At 33.8% G+C, this 20,353-nt stretch overlaps 1 protein-coding gene across 1 annotated transcript in view; it reads left to right on the forward strand.

Annotated features, from left to right (window-relative positions):
- The window catches only part of LOC129234111 (otoferlin-like), a 407,264-nt gene that overhangs the window by 271,330 nt on the left and 115,581 nt on the right, over positions 1–20,353 (forward strand). The window contains exons 4-7 of the mRNA XM_054868003.1: positions 1,236–1,335; positions 3,538–3,812; positions 10,371–10,486; positions 19,203–19,347. Of these exons, the coding sequence (XP_054723978.1) occupies positions 1,236–1,335; positions 3,538–3,812; positions 10,371–10,486; positions 19,203–19,347 (636 nt within the window). The remainder of the gene's footprint in view (positions 1–1,235; positions 1,336–3,537; positions 3,813–10,370; positions 10,487–19,202; positions 19,348–20,353) is intronic.

Here is a 20,353-nt window from a genome sequence, read left to right on the forward strand (position 1 = left end):
TAATGAACAGAAGGTGGAACGTCCCTTCACAGATCATTACTGCTTCAAATGGTGTTAAAGCTGAATCTAATCCGTGTTCCCGGTTACAGAACTAATGCGTCGAACCACAATGCATTTCATTCGTGTGATTGATCTGCTGCCTCGTGACGAAATACTCAACATGCATGTAATCAAATCTAGATATTACGAAGTCCTATATACCAGGCAGAGCTAACTCGCTAACCTCTCTCTATCTACCCATCTCATGGGAGATCGCGCCTCGCAATATAACAATTTTGGAATGATGCAATAATCCTTTTGTAGCTCTTGCACCAATAAAGCAATCCAACTAAATAGCGAAGTTTGATATTCCTGTCCCATTTATATTTCTCTGCTCATCTAACAGTTCATTTGAAAGAAAAAACAATTAATATCCTATTAATAGCAAGAATCAGATGATTAAATGAATAACAGTCATGAATAAGTGTCTGTACGTTGAAGGTTTCTGCTTGACATATTTGAAAAGATTCTGGGATTGAATATGACTGAATCGAAAAATATACTGTAGAATGAAAATTGAGCAATAAAACTGTCATACCAAATTATTAAAATGAGTTATCACTGTCCCATCATTTTTCACTATGTTCTGAAGCGGGAGTTCATTATAAATGATAGAAGTTTTGTGTTCTTATGAAGTAAAACCGACACGTTTCCAAATACTTAGAAATTTTATTTTTCTGGTTCATAATGGTAATACTTTTATTAAAATCACTTATTTTTCATCCCATTTTGATTGTACCTCAAACTTACCCTACATAGAAGGATCCCTTTATACTATAGTTGAGGCAAACCTAACCTGGCAGCATTGTGAAAGCTACGCAGATACTAATTGCAGTATTACGGAGCTGCCAGGTTAAGTTTATCCAAACTATAGGCTAATTGTTAGTTTTAAATGAATTTCATAATTATTATTTCTTAAGTTTGAATAACTAAGCAAAACTTGAGGAGTGCTTCTTCCGTTTTTCCAAAAAAATACAATGAAGCATTTTAAAATATGCGAGGAGCAGTTTAAGATAAATAAATTATAAATCAAAGTTACACTGAAAGATTGTATGAAATTTTCAACAAAGTTTATGCTTTATTACACTGTTTAATATCATCGTTACTATGACGCTTTATTTATTTTTTTGGTGTTGAAAGTTTTGTAACCCTCATTTCCATTAATGTTGCTGTCAATAATTTATTACTTCAAATAGGGTGATCGGCAGCTACGGCTTGGTGCTTCAAAAATTAATAGAAGATGGACATCTACGAGTTGCAGATTCTTTGGTCGATGTCAACAATATGCCGACCGAAGTAAGTTTTCTGTCCGTTTCAAGTGCAAACAGTTTTGAGATTCAAATTAATTTCCTCATTTTCTGCCGATAATTCACTTTCTTGCAATTTGCGATTGCTCATCATTGTACAATTTAAGATTGTTAAACGGGGAAAATTTTGAAACTGAAATTCATATTCATTGCTTTTGAAATTCTTCTTTCGATCTTTAACTAACTGGCTTGGAAATTTCTAAATTTTTCTCTTGAAGTGTGCGTCAGATCTGAGAAAAATTTTTTGATTGTGCAATGCAAAAGAACTTTTTGCAAGTAGAAAAGCATTTTCATTCTTTCAGGCACTAATACATTTCCGAATTACGTGAACATTAAAAATAGAAAGAAATATTTTAATTGTGTACTTTAAGAAACAAGTTAAGAATTTCATCAAAACTCATTAAACAGTAACAAATTATTCCATTCAAAAGTTAGTCATAAAACAAGTAAAATCCTTCAAAAAAAAAAAAAAAAAGAATATTTCTTCTTTTAATGGCTATTGCACTAAAACAACGGTCCCCAACCAGGTTGTATTTACAATCACGGAAGAGGGCTAAAATGGGATTTAATAACAATTTAGGAGTATGGATTACTATTATATGCACTGAACGGAACTGTACCAAATATTAAACAAATTATAAAAACTAAACTAATGTCCACTTTTTGATTTTATAATAATTAGCTAAAAACGAGTGTTTTCTTTATCGCGGTGATTAAAATTAATTGAAAAAGTGTCGTGTATTTTTCGTAATTTATTGAAAAAAAATGCAATGAATAATTACATGAAATACACCGCCAGCTCAGTCAATTCCAGCCGAGGACTGCAGTTTCGTGCTTATTAGCACTCATCAGCCCGGCATAGGAGCGACTGAGCAGAAGGTGGAAAACCTCTTAAGGAAGCCAAGAGTGCCAAACAGACTGGAATTAGCACTGACTAGTGCAGCACTGACTACATACAGAATTAGCACTGACCAGACGAGTGACAGAAGCAGTGGTTCGGTTCACCTCGAATTTTGAAGGAAAGGCAGGTATATTCAGTAAGTTACCGCCCTATAGCCAGGTCTAAGGCAGAAATACATGAAATACACCGCCAGCTCAGTCAATTCCAGCCGAGGACTGCAGTTTCGTGCTTTTTAGCACTCATCAGCCCGGCATAGGAGTGACTGAGCAGAAGGTGGAAAACCTCTTAATGAAGCCAAGAGTGCCAAACAAACGGGTAGATAAAATACAGAATTGGCATTGACCAGACGAGTGACTGAAACAATGGTTCGGTTCAACTCGAATATTAAAGGCAAGGCAGGTATATTCTCGGCTTTCTTAAGAGGTTTTCCACCTGCAGCTCAGCCACTCCTATGCCGGGCTGAAGAATGCTAATAAGCACAAAACTACAGTCCTCGGCTGGAATTGACTGAGCTGGCGGTGTATTTCATGTATTTCTGCCGTAGTCCAGGCTATAGGGCGGTAACTTGCTGAATATACCTGCCTTGCCTTCAAAATTCGAGGTGAACCGAACCACTGCTTCGGTCACTCGTCTGGTCAGTGCTAATTCTGTATTAGCTACCAGTTTGTTTGGCACTCTTGACTTCCTTAAGAGGTTTTCCACCTTCTGCTAAGTCACTCCTATGCCGGGCTGATGAGTGCTAATAAGCACGAAACTGCAGTCCTCGGTTGGAATTGACTGAGCTGGCGGTGTATTTCATGTATTTCTGCCTTAGCCCTGGCTATAGGGCGGTAACTTACTGAATAATGAATAATTAACTTTTTTAGACTAAAATATTTTAGGGGAGCTGTTAATCCATTACCAACTTTCAGGGTAAACAGCCTTTAAAAAGTTGCACTACACTAAAAACACAAAAAATGTGCTATTTTTTCAGAAATAATATCCTCTGAGAATTAGAAATGCATAAATTTTTGTCATAGAATCTTCTTCAGGCTAAAATAAACATCCACTTCAAAATTTCAAATGACAACCAGCTGTTTTTGTTTCATCTTCGTACACAGTGTGTTTAAAAATACTACAAAGGGGGAACACGGGTGATTCTTTTTTTTTTTTTTTTTTTTGAAACAGATAGTACAGAATAACACGAAAACAGATATCCTAAAAAATTACGGTTTGGACTTTCGGTTGGTTCTTCGCTGACACAACAAACTGAGATGACTGAACGAAGAACTTTTTTATTCCTCCTTCCAGATCGTTCTTTTGTTCGACGTCCGTTACTCCGCTCCAGACGGTTCAGTCAGCGAATGGGGCGTGTCCGCTAGTGAAGCAGGACTCGAGGACGACCGCCAAGCGCTATTGGTCATCGAGCACAACATAGCCAACCTGGAGCGATCCATCAACCAGGGACACCACCCACACCGGCAGCAGCAATCCTCTTTAGACTATGACGTGGAATATTCGCCTGGTCTGATGAGGAACGGATCCAACTTGAGCCTCATCTCACCAAGGTCACCGGAAAGGAAGAGGTCAGTTAATAGTCTCTTAGAGTCCGTTTACATTGACCAAAAAGCCGGCTCATTGCAGATACTTTGAAACAGCGATAAGAAAAATTCCATAAAGAAAGTGTAAACAAACGGATCACTGCAGAGAGTCGTGTTGACCTGATCGGTTCGGCGGCCTGTTCCGATGTCAGTCGTTCGAAGATCCTCCGTGTTCGTTAATGGTGAGTGGGACACTTTAATTTGTCGTTGTCACAAAATCTCCATGTGAATTAGTACCTCTGGGGGTTCTGGACCAGGAATTGATCCGCTTCTGGTTTGTTTCCAAAAACAGAGCTGTCTTCAGGGCCTTATCCAAAAGTTTGAACCATAAATAGTGGTAGGTACGGAGGAGTGTGATATGATCATTGCAGATAGAATGTTGGACTTATTCCGATCCAAGTAAAAAGCGGAATTGGTCAGAGGACGCGTAATGTAAACGGATGCTATCGAAAATCACGACTCCTGGCAGTATGCTGGTCATTGCTAGTCATTACTTCCCTATGTAAACACGCCATTAAAAAGAAAATAAGATGCATTCTTCGTGATTCGTATGGTCATTAACAAAATTTCTTTGCTTCGTCTGTAGAGTAATGAAGCAAAACTTTGATCTAGTACAGTCAATATTACTAGGATAGCCAAACTTTTCTCTTGTGCATAGGTACTCTGTAGCAAATTCTGAAATGAGCCAGAAATTTCTCTTGGTAGAGAGGGAAGGAGTGATCAAAATAAATCAGAACTTTCTCCACAGGGAGATGATAAAAATAAGAGAAAATGGATACTAAGACGCCTGGTAAAAATTAATTATGAAAGTCTAGATTTTTTCTTGGGTGAGAAAGGTCAGTCTTTTTATGGATATCATCAAACTAGAATTAACAATATCCACTTAGATTAAAATATCTCGAGGGGTTAACCCCTAAACTCCCTCCCGTTTGCTAATCCTCCTGATCTCTCTAAAATAAAATTATAATCATACCAGCGTAAAAATGTAATTTCTCATCTCAATGATCACAATGAAGTGAAAGGCGTGTTCTGATACGATCACAAAATCTTTCTATGTAAATAATGCTGTAAACGTAAGCGGGCTGGGCAGAGAAAATCTGAGTCCGTTTAAGGACTGCTCACAAATTCCTAATAACCTAATCGAACCTTTCACAAGCTCTTTTAAAAGCAGTATGCAAATCGTAAATCTAAAATGCATTGACACATTACTTTTAGTTTTTATTTTGATGTTTCACAGAAAGGTTTTATTTTCCACAAAAAAAAAAAAAAAAAATCACAAAAGGGACTCTGAAAATCTTTAGCGAATTCCTGAAGCTTCAAAAAACACCGAAATAAACGTTTTTTTTTTTTTTTTTCTTCCAATTACGCCAAAATGAAACTTTCTTCTGTTGCAACGAGATACCTAAAAAAGATCTGTTGAGATCATCATGAAATTACTGAACTCATGCAATCACGACAGAATTGAAGTATTTTTTACTTTGAAATGAGCACATAAGCATTTTTGCTTACAAAGAAATGCGAACTTAACGTTTTCGAAATCATGTAAAAGTAAGAATGGCATCTTAGAACTACGGTAAAAGGAAGTCGTAATGTCTTAAAGTCAAGTTGCTCAAAACATAACGCATAATAATAATCATCATCACCTGCGGTCGTAACGGAATAAAACTGATTTTGTATTTTTGAAGCATTGCGAAACATATTTTTTACGTTTATGAAAAGAATGTATCATCTGTCTCTCACAACAATGTAAAAAGTAGCAGCAACATAAAGACAAATTTTTAACGATCATAAAAAGAAAATGAATAATTCTTACGTCAAAAATCCCAGACTTTCTTGAGCAAACTAACACAAAGTAGAATCATTAATTAGTAATGATAACTGAAAAAAATTTCTCCCTACACACACCGTTTAGTTTTACGCATAGATAAAGGTGACAGATATCTTCAAATAACGAATTGTTTACAGTAATTTAATCTTCATAGATTTATAAACAAAACTAATCTTAATTAATTTTAAACGTTTAAATATTACAAGAGCAAAACTGGGCAGAAAGTTAAAACTGACAAGATTTATTTGCTAAAAATATTTATTGTGATGAGATACTTAATAACAATGTAAAACAAGTTAATAAAGCCAAAGATGGCTATAAATAAACTTTGATAAATATTCATAATATTCTGGTTTGGTTAATTAGGGTGATTTTTTTTAATGTTGAATTTATACTCATTTGTAACACATAAATCAAGTGCAACGTTTTTTGTAAGATAAAATTTAACCATTTCTGTAATACAATTTTAAAATGGTAGCTTGTTTGCTTTTGTTGTAGCATAGTGTTTCAAAGGTGGCCCATGTGTCACCTTAAATGATAAAATCACTTGTAAAACATTATCTGTTAGCTATTTTTACTTCAAGAATAGTAATACATAGTTAAATTAGAAGAAAAAAATTTAATTTCAAAGAAATTGCAAGGAATGAAATAACAATAAGCCTTTTCAAATTATGGGCTGTCATGACTTCACTTGTTCTAGATTTTCTAAAAATAATATGAGAACTATTTGCAATGTTTAAAAAATAATATGACACAGCTTAGTACCGAAATTACCATATTACATTAGTTAGCATGTTTTTCTTATGGTGGCTACCTTGGGAACATGCATGCGCTCACGATTTGCACGACGTAAAATTATTAGTCTATTAAATTTATTACCGTTAAATTGAATTTAAGTGAACGTAACTAAAGATAAAGGTATAATTTTTCAGAAAAGGTATCTAAACTCAAAATTCTACGAGTTTGAGAAAATGTAAATTGAAATATGCGCTTACCATATGATATTAGAACTATTCCTCCTCAAAGGTGAAATTACAGCATGTAATGGCGCCCGATCAAGGCAATCTCTTCAATTTCAACCATTTGCGCTTAAGATACATGCTTCATAATGCAGAACCATCGTTTTCTGATAAAAGATAAAATCATTTCTTCTTTTTGGGGGTGGTCTACCTTTGGATAAAATTAATTCTTTTTTGAGGGTATTCTATCTTAGGATAATATTCTTTTTGATAGTGGTCTGCCGTAGGAAAACATTAATGCTTCTTTTTGGATGTGACCTTAGGATAAAATTAATTCTTCTTTTGAGGTGTGGTCGACTTTAGGATTAAATTAATGCTTCTCTTAGGAACACTACCTACTTAGGTCTACCTTAGGAACACTGGCCACCTTTGGTTCACACCTGAATGTGGTGCTATTGTAAAGCAATGGAGAAATAATCTGAAAAATTTGCTAAAAAAGAGCTTGTCACTAATACAATAGCGGAAATTTGAGTAGCTAGTTGTGGGAAATTTTATTAATAAGGTGATTTGGAAATCTTTGATAAATTGTCGACAGCTAAAAGCTTTTAAGTGCATCGTCTTATTTCAAAAAAAAAATAATAATAATAAATTAGAAAAAAGCGAAAAAAAAACTGATTCAGAGTACTAAGAAATTCTCAACAGTAGTTAAGGCTGACATTTACGCATATTTACAGAATGCAAACGTTCAGACATGTTGTGTGTGTTTTAAGAAGAAAATTGAATCTGTATGTATATGCATACAGCGCTGGCTTAGATTGTAAACCATCTAACTACGCGCAAAGAGCTTTTCTTGAGGCAATAAAAACATGTTAGGTTTATAGCTCGAATTTGAGCCTGTTTTCATACAACGAATTTATCTATTTGTAGGCAACTGATGCAATTTAAAATAATAACAAATTTTTAAAGAAAATGAATTATTTTTGACGACATATCGCTCATTTGGAAGAAGAGTGCCACAATACGAAGAAATGAAATTTTACAGGAGAAGCGTTTGAAGTTGAACTCTTCACGAAATTTGCATTAAGAAAAGTAAGTTTGTTGTGCTCTCCAGCATTTCAATTCGAATTAAAAATCTGTCATTTTTTTCCAAAGAAGATAACTAAACGTACTTTGAAGGCCTTTAAGCGAAAAAAAAAAGAAAATTTAAATTTTTGCATTGTGGCACTCTTTTTCCAAACGAGCGATATGGCGTTAGTGGATTTAACACTTAAGCCATCGAAGCTTCAAATCACAATGTATAAATTTTTAATTTTTAAAGTTCTTTTAACTTCAAGTAAAGTTTGTTAATTTCAACATTAATGACGGACTGAAATAAGAGAAGCTTGGCTGTCCGCACAGTAAAATTTCCACTATACCGAGTCTTCGTTCGAGAACTATTAATGAAACATCGTTTTAAGCAGTAAGTTGCCGCCTTTACGCCAGAGCTAAGGCTGAACTACAAGCAATATACCAACAGCCCCGTTATCACATCCAGAGACTGCAGTTTTTTCCTTGTTGTAGGACCCATCAGTCTGGAATAGTGATTAAAAGAGCTTTAGGCTGGAACTTCAATGAGATGACATCTGCCTTCAACTCGGTGAATCACGTTTCCAGACTGATAAGTCCATAACAAGGACGAAACTGCAGTCTTTGGATGTGATAACCGGGTTGTCGATATATTGCATACATCGTTTTTCGCTACAGTTTTATTTCTTTGATTATCCATTGCACTTAAATTCATACCCATATTTTAGGCTTTCCGACGTACTTGGACAACGGCAAACTGATTTTTTTCTCATTTTAATCATAACTTTAGCCTGCAAAATTCGTTCCCAAAAACTTAAAAAAGATACATAAGTTATGGAAGCGCCTACTCCATACAAAGCTTTCACACTAACTTTCAAACCTGTTCCATATGAAACTTAATGGAGCTCTAATGAGGCATATGAGCCCCCTAAGTTTGAAATTGATTTTATAAAGTATCGAATACCAACAGTTCGTAAATAATATTTTTCGATGTTTATTGAGTCAAAAGTATCGTAATACCAGCAATAAATAAATGCATTAGTAAATTTATGTAGTTGCATAAGTTGAGAACAAAAATATTCAAATTTTTGGAAAATAGCTGCAGAATTCGATCTCTTATGGAGACACCATAGGGTAAAGTAACCATATTTCGTCGGAAAAGCGAACATCTGGTTACAGGCAGACATGGGTGCTTCTATTAGTTTGCAGAGATGTCAGAGTGTGTGGATGTGTGTTAGCCTCTAAATTTAGCAGAGTCACATTGAAATGAACGAAGCACGCGCATCAAAGTTTTCCTCTTTTTTTATTCTCTGCCTCATTCAGACAGACTTGTTTTAACCGGATGTTTTCCAATTCCATTGCAATCGTGGTCAGACAGTAGTATGTTTCATAAATTTACACAAAATCTACCGAACCAATTTTCACAAAACTTGACAAACATTTTATTTACGTAGTCATTAGATAGTTTTAGGCATTGAAAAAAAATCCATTCTTTACCGCAAAAATTTATGGTTTAAAAAGGGTTAAATTGATTTAGATTCTATTCTTTCGAAACAACGGTTTCGAGAATAATGCCAATGCCTCGAAGAATTGAGAGTTTACTGAAGTTAAATTTAAAATATTGTCTTCCGTAAAGCTCCTTATGGTCGCATTAATCTGTGATGCGTTTCTGATTTGAACGAGCGTCATCAATTTAGTTTTTGAATCAAGAGTATTATTAATGTTCCTCTATAACGCTTTAAAGGGAAATGAGCAGGATATTGTTCAAAGTAAACACAATGGGTCGGTGATCGATGAGCTAATTTAATTAACGTAATTTAACCTATCATTGGTTTAATAGTTTTACAGGGTACTTCTTGAAATTAATGGTAGGTTGGCCTGCCTAAACTATAGGACCCTATCCTAAACGGTAACTAGTTAAACCAGAAAAACAATTATACTTGAATTAACGAGTTCGTTCTTGTCCTTATGAAACCAAATATGTTTCTTATATTACTACGAAAAGAAAAATCAGAATCAATGGTATAAGTGTATTAATACTTCCGGCATATGCTTTTTTATGAAATAGTTAATTGACCAACTGGCACATTAATTGATTGTATATGTATGTATGTTTAGTAGTATTACCTACAATTATACTTCGATGAACATTAATGTACTTATGAGCAGAGGCGGATGCAAGGGTCGTGAAGGTCATGACCCCCCCCCCCCCCCCCCCCAAACTGTTGATAGTGTTATCCATCCACATTGTGTTTAAACATTTTATGAATAAAATGTCAATGATCGCAGTAATATTCATTAATTATTTTTTAACGTAATATTTGAAATATTACTTCTTGTCATTGGTTAGGAAGTTAATTTGTAACTTTTATGTCCTATTAGTTGCATTAGTCCTGGTAGCATCATTTGGTGCTTTTTGTTGACTCCGAAGCAGTTTCAAAAACATTTTCATTCGCAAAACCGTAGGTTCGTTTGTAGAGGGCCCTTTTCCTAAAATGGTAATCTGTATTCACCCTTGCTTATGAGATGACATATGGATGTAGATATACACTATTTCTAGCGCAAATGAGGGACCGTACGTATCATGATCAACATGAAACTCTGCTTTTCGTCGGACGAAAGCAAAAATAAAGTAGGTGCCACAGCATGTCAATTATTCTTTCTGAACAGCATTTCCCGTCTTTTCAACAGGTCCTTGCCAGCCACGATGCGCAGCTTGGCCAGCATGATGAAGCTCGGCAAACAAAGGCATCATGCGGAAGAAGACGAGCGGAAGTCGCTTAAGGATGCGGACCAAATAGAATACGGTAAGACAATCATGTATGATACCTCAAGCCAATCACGAGGCAGTTAAATCGAAATAGCATTATCATCCAAGTTCAAGAAGGTTCTTGCACAGTTATCATATTTTAAAATTGACAGTTTTTAAATATGATTTCTGTGGATAAGTACTACATGAAACAAAATAAAATATAATTCACTAAACTAACCACACCCTAACCGGGACTTTAGCAGAATTGCAAGAAAATACCGAGCAGCTCAATCTCTACTCGTCTTCTATAGAAAGTTATTTACCTGCAGCTTGGTTATGGATATTCCTGACTGATGATACCAAATTGAGGGGGAGACAGCATTCTCTGTATATTGGTTTCTGGATACTGAAACTAATTGAAAAGTATTTGCATGCAAACTAATATAGGGTAACGTAACCAGTAACAGATACGCTTAAGACATCGCTCTCATGTTAACTCACTTTTCTGAGCCTTTTAATGTATTTAGACTTTTTAAACTATTTTTCTCTCATGTTACGACACTTCATCTAACGATAGCTGCTTCTGGATCCTCTGAATTAGCTAAGACTATTTTTATTCGATCAATTTCGAAAAAAGATCCAACCCCCAGTGACAGACAAAGAATAATCTGATGATACCCAGTAACAAATAGGATGAGGAAAGGATGAGTAATTCCCTTTTTCTCTTCAAAATGTGCAAAAGTTCTTTAATTTTTGAACTAAAGCTTTTTTAAATTCAAATTAACATGAAAAACCGACTAACCTCATAGTAGCTGTTCTTAACCTTCCACCACTGCCTTGTAAATACCAACTGACTCATGAAATTCACTCTTGTAACACTAGATGGTTTCGCCGTATTCATGGGCTACAGTAACATCAGTTTTACCCTCCTAAAATTAGTATTATTTAAATCCAAAATTATGACTGTCTGTTACCGGTGCCATTACCCTAGTCCTTAGAAATTTTGGAGAGCTAAGAAATAGGCTTAAGAACTAGATACTTGACTCACATACATTTTAAGTTTGAAATGATATCTAAATGAACAATAATATGTTTTAGCAAATGAAATTTAAACCGTCTTAATTAAAAGAATACTTTTTTACACATGTTCTTCATCAAGCGCTTTTTCAAACAAAGTTTTTTTGAAGAAAATTAGCCATTAAGTACGAGATCTTTATTTGCCTTAAATTTCTCCGTTTTTTTTTTTTTTTTTTTTTTTAACTTCTAAGAATAGAACAAAAATGTGTTCAAATCAAGAAGTGAAATACGTAAAAGAGGTGTCCTCGCCGAGATCTTTCAAACAAAAAAATATATTGTTCGAATCAGATTATTCACTCGAAAGTTTTCTTTTCCTGTCCATAACTGAACAAAAGATTGTTCAAGTCAAAAAGTGGAATTCGGGAATGAGGTTTTGAGATCTTTCGAACAAAAAAAAAAGTTTGTTCAAATCGGAATAGGTACTCAAAAGTTGTTGGGGGGGGGGGGGGGGAAACAGACCGAAAGACGCATTTTCCCCATCTCAAAACTCTACTTTCAAATTTTTAATTTTAAAACCTTTATTTAATTATTTTATTTATTTATTTATTTTTTCCTTCGCTTTTTTCTCTTTTTTTAGCAATATTTTAAAGATGCATTTAAGCCTTCTTTTATGCTTTTTTTTCTTTTTTCCTTTATTTTTACGGGGAAAATAATAATAAACTAGCTGCGTTGCCCAGCGCTGAGCAGTCTGCCTCTAAAGTAAAAGTTGTGTCAAGTAACGCATATTCACAACAATGCTTTTTTTTTTTTAAGGGAGGTAAAATCTTTCATGTACGTATTGAAAAGAGCAATCTTGTGACTCAAATTTTAAATTTAGACCTCTTTGATTTCTTTATAATACCACAAAATCAGTCGTTGTTCATAGGCGTAAGCATCCTATTTCACGGATTGTTTGGCGCCCCCCCCCCCTCTCGCTTTTTCTATGTGAATCCCTGAGCATCAAAAATCCACTGTGCCATTATGTATATATACAACACCCACACACATATGCATCCATTTATATTTTTATAGATTGCTTAATCACCACACATTTCTGATTTTACGGGCTAATATAACACGGGCATAAAATTGAGATACCACATTTGTTAAAATGAAATTTCAATGAAAAATTTCAAAAAAAAAACTAGTCATTTTTTTTTCAAAATCAGCTCATTCCAAATTATTTTTATCAGTTAATAGCTATGCAATACTGCAATTTCAAAAAAATAATCAAAAGTGAGGTCGTACACCTAAGTTTATTCAAACGGAAGTTCCTTTGGAAAAATTAAGGGAGCAGGCGGGAAATGCCTGTTGTCTCCCCAGTAATTTTTTTAACGCTGGTTTTGACATGAAACGCCTTAAGTTATGTACCTATTCATTCATCTATGACACAATTTAAACAAGTTGAGATATTTTAGAAAAGTTCAATATTTACATTTCAGCGAGCTTTTAGCTAAACTACTTTGTTAAAAAGAACAGAATGTATTATTATTTCTAAATAATATGTTAAAATTTGATACAGATTTTACCGAACTATATAAATTAATGATAAATAATGCTATATCTAATAATTCCACACAAGGACAAAAAAGGAGTTTTTATTAAAAGTATAAAAAATGATTATTTAATGCTTACCTACATAATTTATTTGCGAGTAAATTATCAAATATTTTTGTTGGCGGTAGCATTTTGCAGTAAGTTACCGACCTAAGCCAGGACTAAGGCAGAAAGAAATACACAAAAAGTACCGCCATCTCAGTCATTCCATCCGAGGACTGCAATTTCGTGCTTTTTAGGACTCATCAGCCCGGTGTAGGAAGTAACTGAGCTGGAGGTGGAAAACCTCTTAAAAGAGAAGACTTTTTCCGTCTCCAGATCAGTTACTTCCTATTCCGGGCTGATGAATGCTAAAAGCACGAAATTGCAGTCCTCGGATGAAATGACTGAGCTGGCGGTGTATTTTATGTAAGTTTGTGTTCAACTTATCTAAATTATTTTCCTTTGCATAGTAAATTTTATTGCATCTAAGACGCCATCTAGTTGAAATATTACTATTTTTAAATATTTGACGAGTATAACTAATTCAAAAATAAAAGTCTCTTTAAAAATAAAAGATATTACAGAGAGAAAGAGAGTAAAAGCTTGTGAATGAAACCGAAGAAGAAACGGAGCAGTAGTATAAAACAAAGCAACTACATAATAGTAATCATGTAAGTAGTGGGCACATTGGCACCTGGTTTATTGGCTGTTCTTTGGCACCTGTGTAGCTGCATACAGCAGGAGTGTCTAAAATAATTAGGTATGTTTATAAAAAAAAATTTATGTATACCCTTTTCCACAAAGCGAAGTTTCGACTTACGCAAGGGGTCTGGAACGCATCCCTCGCGTAAGTGGGTATTCGACTGTACATACACAAAGTTAATTTTTATAACTCACATGCAGTGTCGTACAAAAGGTAATATAATCAATAGCCAGCACACCTTCAAAATTTCCTAATTTAGAAGAAATGTTTCAAATTTTAACTACGTATATACTTAGATTGCAAACATCAAGAAGTTGTTGTAACACTTTAAAAAATATACTTTAGTATTTGAGCAGACCCATTGACATTATGAGAGAATTAGCAGAGTATTAGACCCATTAAAATTAGTCTAACTTAAAACCTTGTTTTTTTCTTACATTTTTTTTTTTTTTCTTTCAAGAGGTGCGATTAATGTTACAGTCAAGTCCGCTCATTAGAATATCGGATAAAAGAATGTCTTGCTTAATGTAATACATTTTCAATGTACCAAACCATTGATGTCTATTATTTTAATCCCGTTTGATGGAATATCCCTCCTATTAGAATAATTTTTCGTGGAAAAGTGGCTGTTCCATTAATAATCCAGCCGGTTCGACTGTACCCGTAAGCAGTAGGAGAGACTAGGAATACTTGATCCCTAGGGATACATGATCCCATAGCCAAAAATGTACCAAAATCATTAAGTAGAGATTTGAAACCTGACAATTATATTAAAGTTATACTTGTACATAAAAACTGGCAACATTTCGTTTTTTTCAGCCATTTTGTTTTAGTTCAAGAAATGATCATCTGAATGTGACAAGAGAAACTTTTTTTAGGAAAACATTCCGAAGTTTACATCATCCGTTAAATACAACTTAAAGAAAAAAATTACGTAGTGAAGTTAAAGTATAGACAGTCTTTAATAACTGAGACATATTTTTAGTACATTTCCACTGATTGTAAGTAATAGAACAAGTATGTTTGTAAAAATCGCATATTAGGGATACTTGATCCCTTCGTTTAGAGGGATACATGATCCCAGGGATCAAGTATACATATGACAATATAAACACAATGAAAACAATATAAATGTTGTTTACTTGGTTGACATTAACTTTAAACATTCAAAACCATGTTAACATAATAATATTTATCATAGTTTGAGTGATAGATTTAAACAATCACTACTGTAAATCTGCTAAACAACTGAAATATCAGTTCTCACTTGTAACCCACATAACACCTCAAACATCTAAATATAAACTAACTCTACTGATAAATTATGTTCCGATCAGCCAAATGAGCTTGAACAAGTTGAAATAGATGTCAAGTCTTTGTTTGAAAGAAAAAATAAGTGATTTTACTATACTTAGATTTACAACAAAAACGTGAGTTTCCCATTATGTTGACCCATTAGCGGATAGAATGAAAAGTTGGATTTTTAGAGTTTGAAATAAGTTTTCTGAGGAGAAAAGGTAATATGTTTATAATCTATTTTTCCTGAAAAATTGACAAGATGTGTTAAACTGCACACATCCAGTTGGGTTGAGTGGAACTTAAAGAAGTACAACAAACGAATTGTTTGCATTTGACTTTTCAGGTCTTGAAAACATATAGCTAGGCTTTCTTTTTTTATGAGTACACTGATACTTACATTTTTCTTCCCTCTTTTTAAAAACTAATTTAAATGATGAAACTCTTAATTTTATTATTGCAAGACAAGAAGCAAATAATATGATTTTCGTGTTTGTCATCCTATTTTTTTATTTGCTGTAATTTTAGCTTCATTACGCCACTTTAAAAAAATTGTTAGTTTTATTTATAAAATATACTTTTTTTTTGTTCACAACTGTATTGGATAATAAGTAACTAAACTGATCAAAAGCATCATAAGTTTTGAAAATTGTGCACTTTTTTTTTCTTTTTTTTTTTTGCAAATGTCTAGTGAAATTTGAAACTATGTTATTTTGTGTTCACACTATTATAATCTATTGAAGAAAAATAGAAATTGTGTTTTTATTCGAAACATTATGTAGAAAACTAAAATCCATAAATAAATTGCTGATCTAATGAAAAATCTACGTATTTTCTCAGTGGGATCAAGTATTCCCCATGAAGGGCTCATGTATCCCTTGATGTGGGGATACATGATCCCTTTATGAAATGTCTGAAAAAAAGTATTTTACCAAAACTATCTGTTTCATTTCAACTAAATAAAATACTGTCAGATAGAGGGAGAAATTACCTTTCTGCACGTACTTTTGTTTAAAAAAAACTGATAATGTGCAGCAGAGAAAAAAATTGAAAACTAAAGTGGGCATCTAGCATCCTCAGTCTCCCCTATATCAAAAAATGTTCCTTCTTTAAAAGCATATTATAACTCAGCAATATCCCATCATTCGTATATAAGTTTCTATCACCCTTTTTTTAAGTTAAAACTCGACATATGTCCGATATGTTGAACGACGCCCACAGTTTTACTGGTAGTTTGTATTCGTGCTCAGGTCACGTCGAAGGTTTACCGTGGAATGGTAATGAGCCGAGCTTTATTAAACTGCCGCCACTATTATTTGCGGATTTAGGCACGAACAGACAAATTCCAATTCGACGAACGGAGAAAGGACATCCTGTCGGAAAGTTCTTCTGAATTTTAAACAAGAACAAACCTTTCGATTTGAGGGAGAATCAGAATGGTTTTGATCATGAGTTACGATGAAATCAATCCGCAAGAAATGGATATTATATTGAGATAAATGTGCAATATTATGCAGAAAAAGAATCGCTTAGTAAGGAGCCATTTAAATTTTTGAATTTGCGTTGAACATACATGGGTTACCATTTAAAATCACCCAAAATGTATAAAATTTGTTGCTCGACATTTTTGATTTTCCTAATTTTTTTACTAGTTATTCCTCACTAGTAAGTCAGTTCAAAAGTGTTGAAAGAAAATTTTTAGGCACAAACTTTTTTTAACGCGCCATTTTAAGTTTGCTTAGATGCCGTTTTTGGACCAAAAACAAGTTTTATGTAAATGCATCTAACTCGGTTAATTTTACAGCTATAAAGACAAAACAAAATCCTACATCATCAGAATGATGCCCTAGATATGATTCGTTTGCAAAATATTATTTAAAAGAAGAGAAAGGTGAAGAAAAAAATTAAGAACTACAAACTGAAAATTAGCATAAAATACGAGTTTTAGTACTGCAAAATTAGTAAAAAGAGGAGAATCTCAGCTCTTTTTTTTTCTTGTGAAGATATAATATAGGACTACGTGTTATAGAAATTTTAAACTTCAGAACTTTGTTCTTTATTTTTTGCAAAATTTTTCAAAAACGGCAAAAAATCGTATTTTGCGAAGTTTAAAGTCAAATATCTCAAAAGGAACTGAGTGAAAAATTATGAAATCAATACAGGTAACACCTTTTTATGACATAAAAAATATGATAATAATTTGATGACTGAGACTCAACTGATACTAGAGTTATAGGGCATTAAAGTTTACCAAATATTGCATTTTCGCGAAGTTTTAAAGTGAAATATTTCAAGAGGGACTGAGTGAAAAAAATAAAATTAATACAGGTAGCACTTTTTTATGATATGAAGCTCTGATTACAATTTGGTGACTGAGATTCAATCTGGTATCAGAGTTACAGTGCATCAAAGTTGGCCAAATATTGCATTACACATACGCAAAGTTAAAAATTAATTTATAGAAAAGCTCCACTTTCCAAACATTTAACAGCAACAAAAGTTCCTCTTCTTTAACAAATTAAATTCATGCAATAGAAATATGTACAAAAAATAAGCAAATGAATAAATGAAATAAGATGGACAAGGATTGTAAAGAATATATCTCTATGCGATGGTTGATCCAAACGTAAGGTTCCCATCAATTTTACAAATATACAGCACTGTCTATTCTCATAGAAATTTACATTGTTGGAAAGAAAAAACGTTTCTCTATTTTTAAACATATTTACCGTCTTTTTCTGTGCATTATTGTCGACGGTACCCTAACTTCTGTATCCAGTGTCACAGAATTCCACCATCAACCCGTTGAGGAAGCGGCAGTGCAATCAAGAACGGAATGGTTTGTTGAATGTCATGTCTCACTCTCCTTGCAGTCTGGAGCTCGAGTCTAGTGATTACCACTTGTTTCCTACTCGTAAGTTTAAGGAACATTTTGATTGCCAACGTTTACAGAGTGACGATGAAGTCAAAAAAGGGGTGAAACGCTTCCTCAACGGGTGTGCTGTGGAGTTCTGTGATTCTGGAGTTCTTTACACTGCTTGTCCATAGAGCACCGTCGACAATAATGCACAGAAAAAGACGTCAAATATGTATAAAAATAGAGAAACGTTTTTTCTTTCCAACAATGTAAATTTCAATGAGAATAGACAGTGCTGTATATTTGTAAAATTGATGGGAACCTTACGTTTGGATCAACCCTCGCATGTAGGATATATTCTTTACAATGCTTGCCCATCTTATTTCATTTATTCATTTGTTTATTTTTTGTGCATATTTCTGTTGCATGATTGTAATTTATAAAAGAGAAGAACTTTTGTTGCTGCTAAATGTTTGAAAAGTGGAACTTTTCTACGAATTAATTTTTAACTTTGTGTATATGTAATGTAATATTTGGCCAACTTTGATGCACTGTAACTCTGATACTAGTTGAATCTCAGTCACCAAATTGCAATCACAGGTTCAATGGAGCCTCTTGAAGAGGCTCCATTGTAGCCTTGAAATAGCTATATGTTGTATTTTCTTCAAAATCTGTGCATTATTTACGTTGATTTTTCACTTTAATCATATTGTAGCACAAAGCTTATATGATTATTTTTCATTTAAACATCGTTTTTGTCAGAAATGTGCAGTTCTTGAGAAAAAACTCAGCATAAGAAAAAAAAAATCTATTTCGGAAGGTGATGAAGTTAATGCGGATCTTTTCTAAATGTCCAGTGTCCACAATTATTTAATTTTAAAAAACCAATTGTAGAAGAACCACAGCAATTGTTTTCCATCAAGCACATTATTTGTAGAGCAAAAATCCTGTACCATTCCATACGAGCAGCACACTTTTGCTTACCAAATGATGATTACTAATTAGTATCTGACTTTGTAATGCCTTACAATTGCTGTACCGATGTCAAGAAGACTATTAAATTAAGTAATAAAAACACAACTTTTTCTCTTTGACATAAAAATTTAATTTTTAGAAGAGTAAAGCCAATCTCGCGCGATACAATGGGATTGGCTCCTTGCAATCCCAAAATCCCGCAGGACTGAATTTGGCGCGGGATTGGAAACCCTAGTCGGTAACTTGCAATTTTTTAGGTTCAAGTAGCTCTAAATAGGTCTCTCATTTAGTTAGAAAACAATCAACTTTAAGTAAAATGCTTCAAATATATTTTCCTTTACTTAGGCTCGACGCAGACTCTGAACTTGCGCGACAATGTCTTCGCAGCGGGATCATCGGACGAAGAGGACAGGGGTACTAGAAGTGGGGGTCAAGAAGAAAGCAGCGCCGACGTACCCTATTCCATCAACACCCCAGTGGTCCTCAAAAAATGGACTTCAGCCGCCAGGTCAGCCGTACTATTTTGTTTTCATTCTTTTCATTTTCATACGGACAACCTATAGCCGTAAGGAAACTCTGGGATTCATTCAAAAAGCAAAATATTCAGGTTCAGAAGACTCTTGGAGCAACACTTTGTAATAAAGCCTTTTAGGGGAAAACATTAGTTTAAAAAGCTCCCCCATGAAAAATTTCCACTCATAATAAAACCGAATACTAGACATCTTAAATATACGTTAACTCATTGAGAATTTTCCAAAAATAGAAAAAACACATCATTTATATAGTTACTAGCTGCGTTGCCCGGCTTTGCCCGGTCTACCTTGAAAATAAAAATTGTGTCAAGTGACGTATATTCAACAATCAGGCTTAAATAAATAAAAAAAAACATCATGCAAAATTTCCCTCCAAAACAATGACGACAGATATTAAAACACTTTTAAGAAATAAAATCGAGAATGATAGATTTAAAAAGCGTAACCATGAAAATAAAATAAAATAAGTTTAAGGAATTAAAATGCGAAAGAAAATGGTTAACTTTTGATTGGAAATGAGAGTTTTTCAACTTGATTTTAAAAGGCTTGTAACTTTATTTCCTTTTCAGATAGAAGCTTAGTTTTTCGACCGTAGGGCAAAATGGATCTGGAGTCAAAAATATCGCTTTTTCCAATGATGTCAAAAAGAAAACTGTGGGACAGTTCCTTCACTTTTTATTGATAGATTTAATGAAGAAAGTAGTGCCTAAATTTCAGCAAGGCCTAAAAAATTCAAATTAAAACGTAAATAACTCCCATCGAAATTAAAGTAGAGCATTGAAACAAATTGCGTAGAACACAGAAAATTCTACCCTTCCCAACGGTATATAATATTAATATGTGCAAGCAATTTTTCACCCCCATATTCGGAAATTTATGTGAAAATTAGGCCTAAATTGGAATAAAAAATGAACTATTTGTCTGATTTTTTTTTTCGAACTGGTCTGCTAACCTTTCCGGTGT

The sequence above is a fragment of the Uloborus diversus genome, chromosome 1, assembly GCF_026930045.1.
Source record: "Uloborus diversus isolate 005 chromosome 1, Udiv.v.3.1, whole genome shotgun sequence".
Lineage (NCBI taxonomy): Eukaryota > Metazoa > Arthropoda > Arachnida > Araneae > Uloboridae > Uloborus > Uloborus diversus.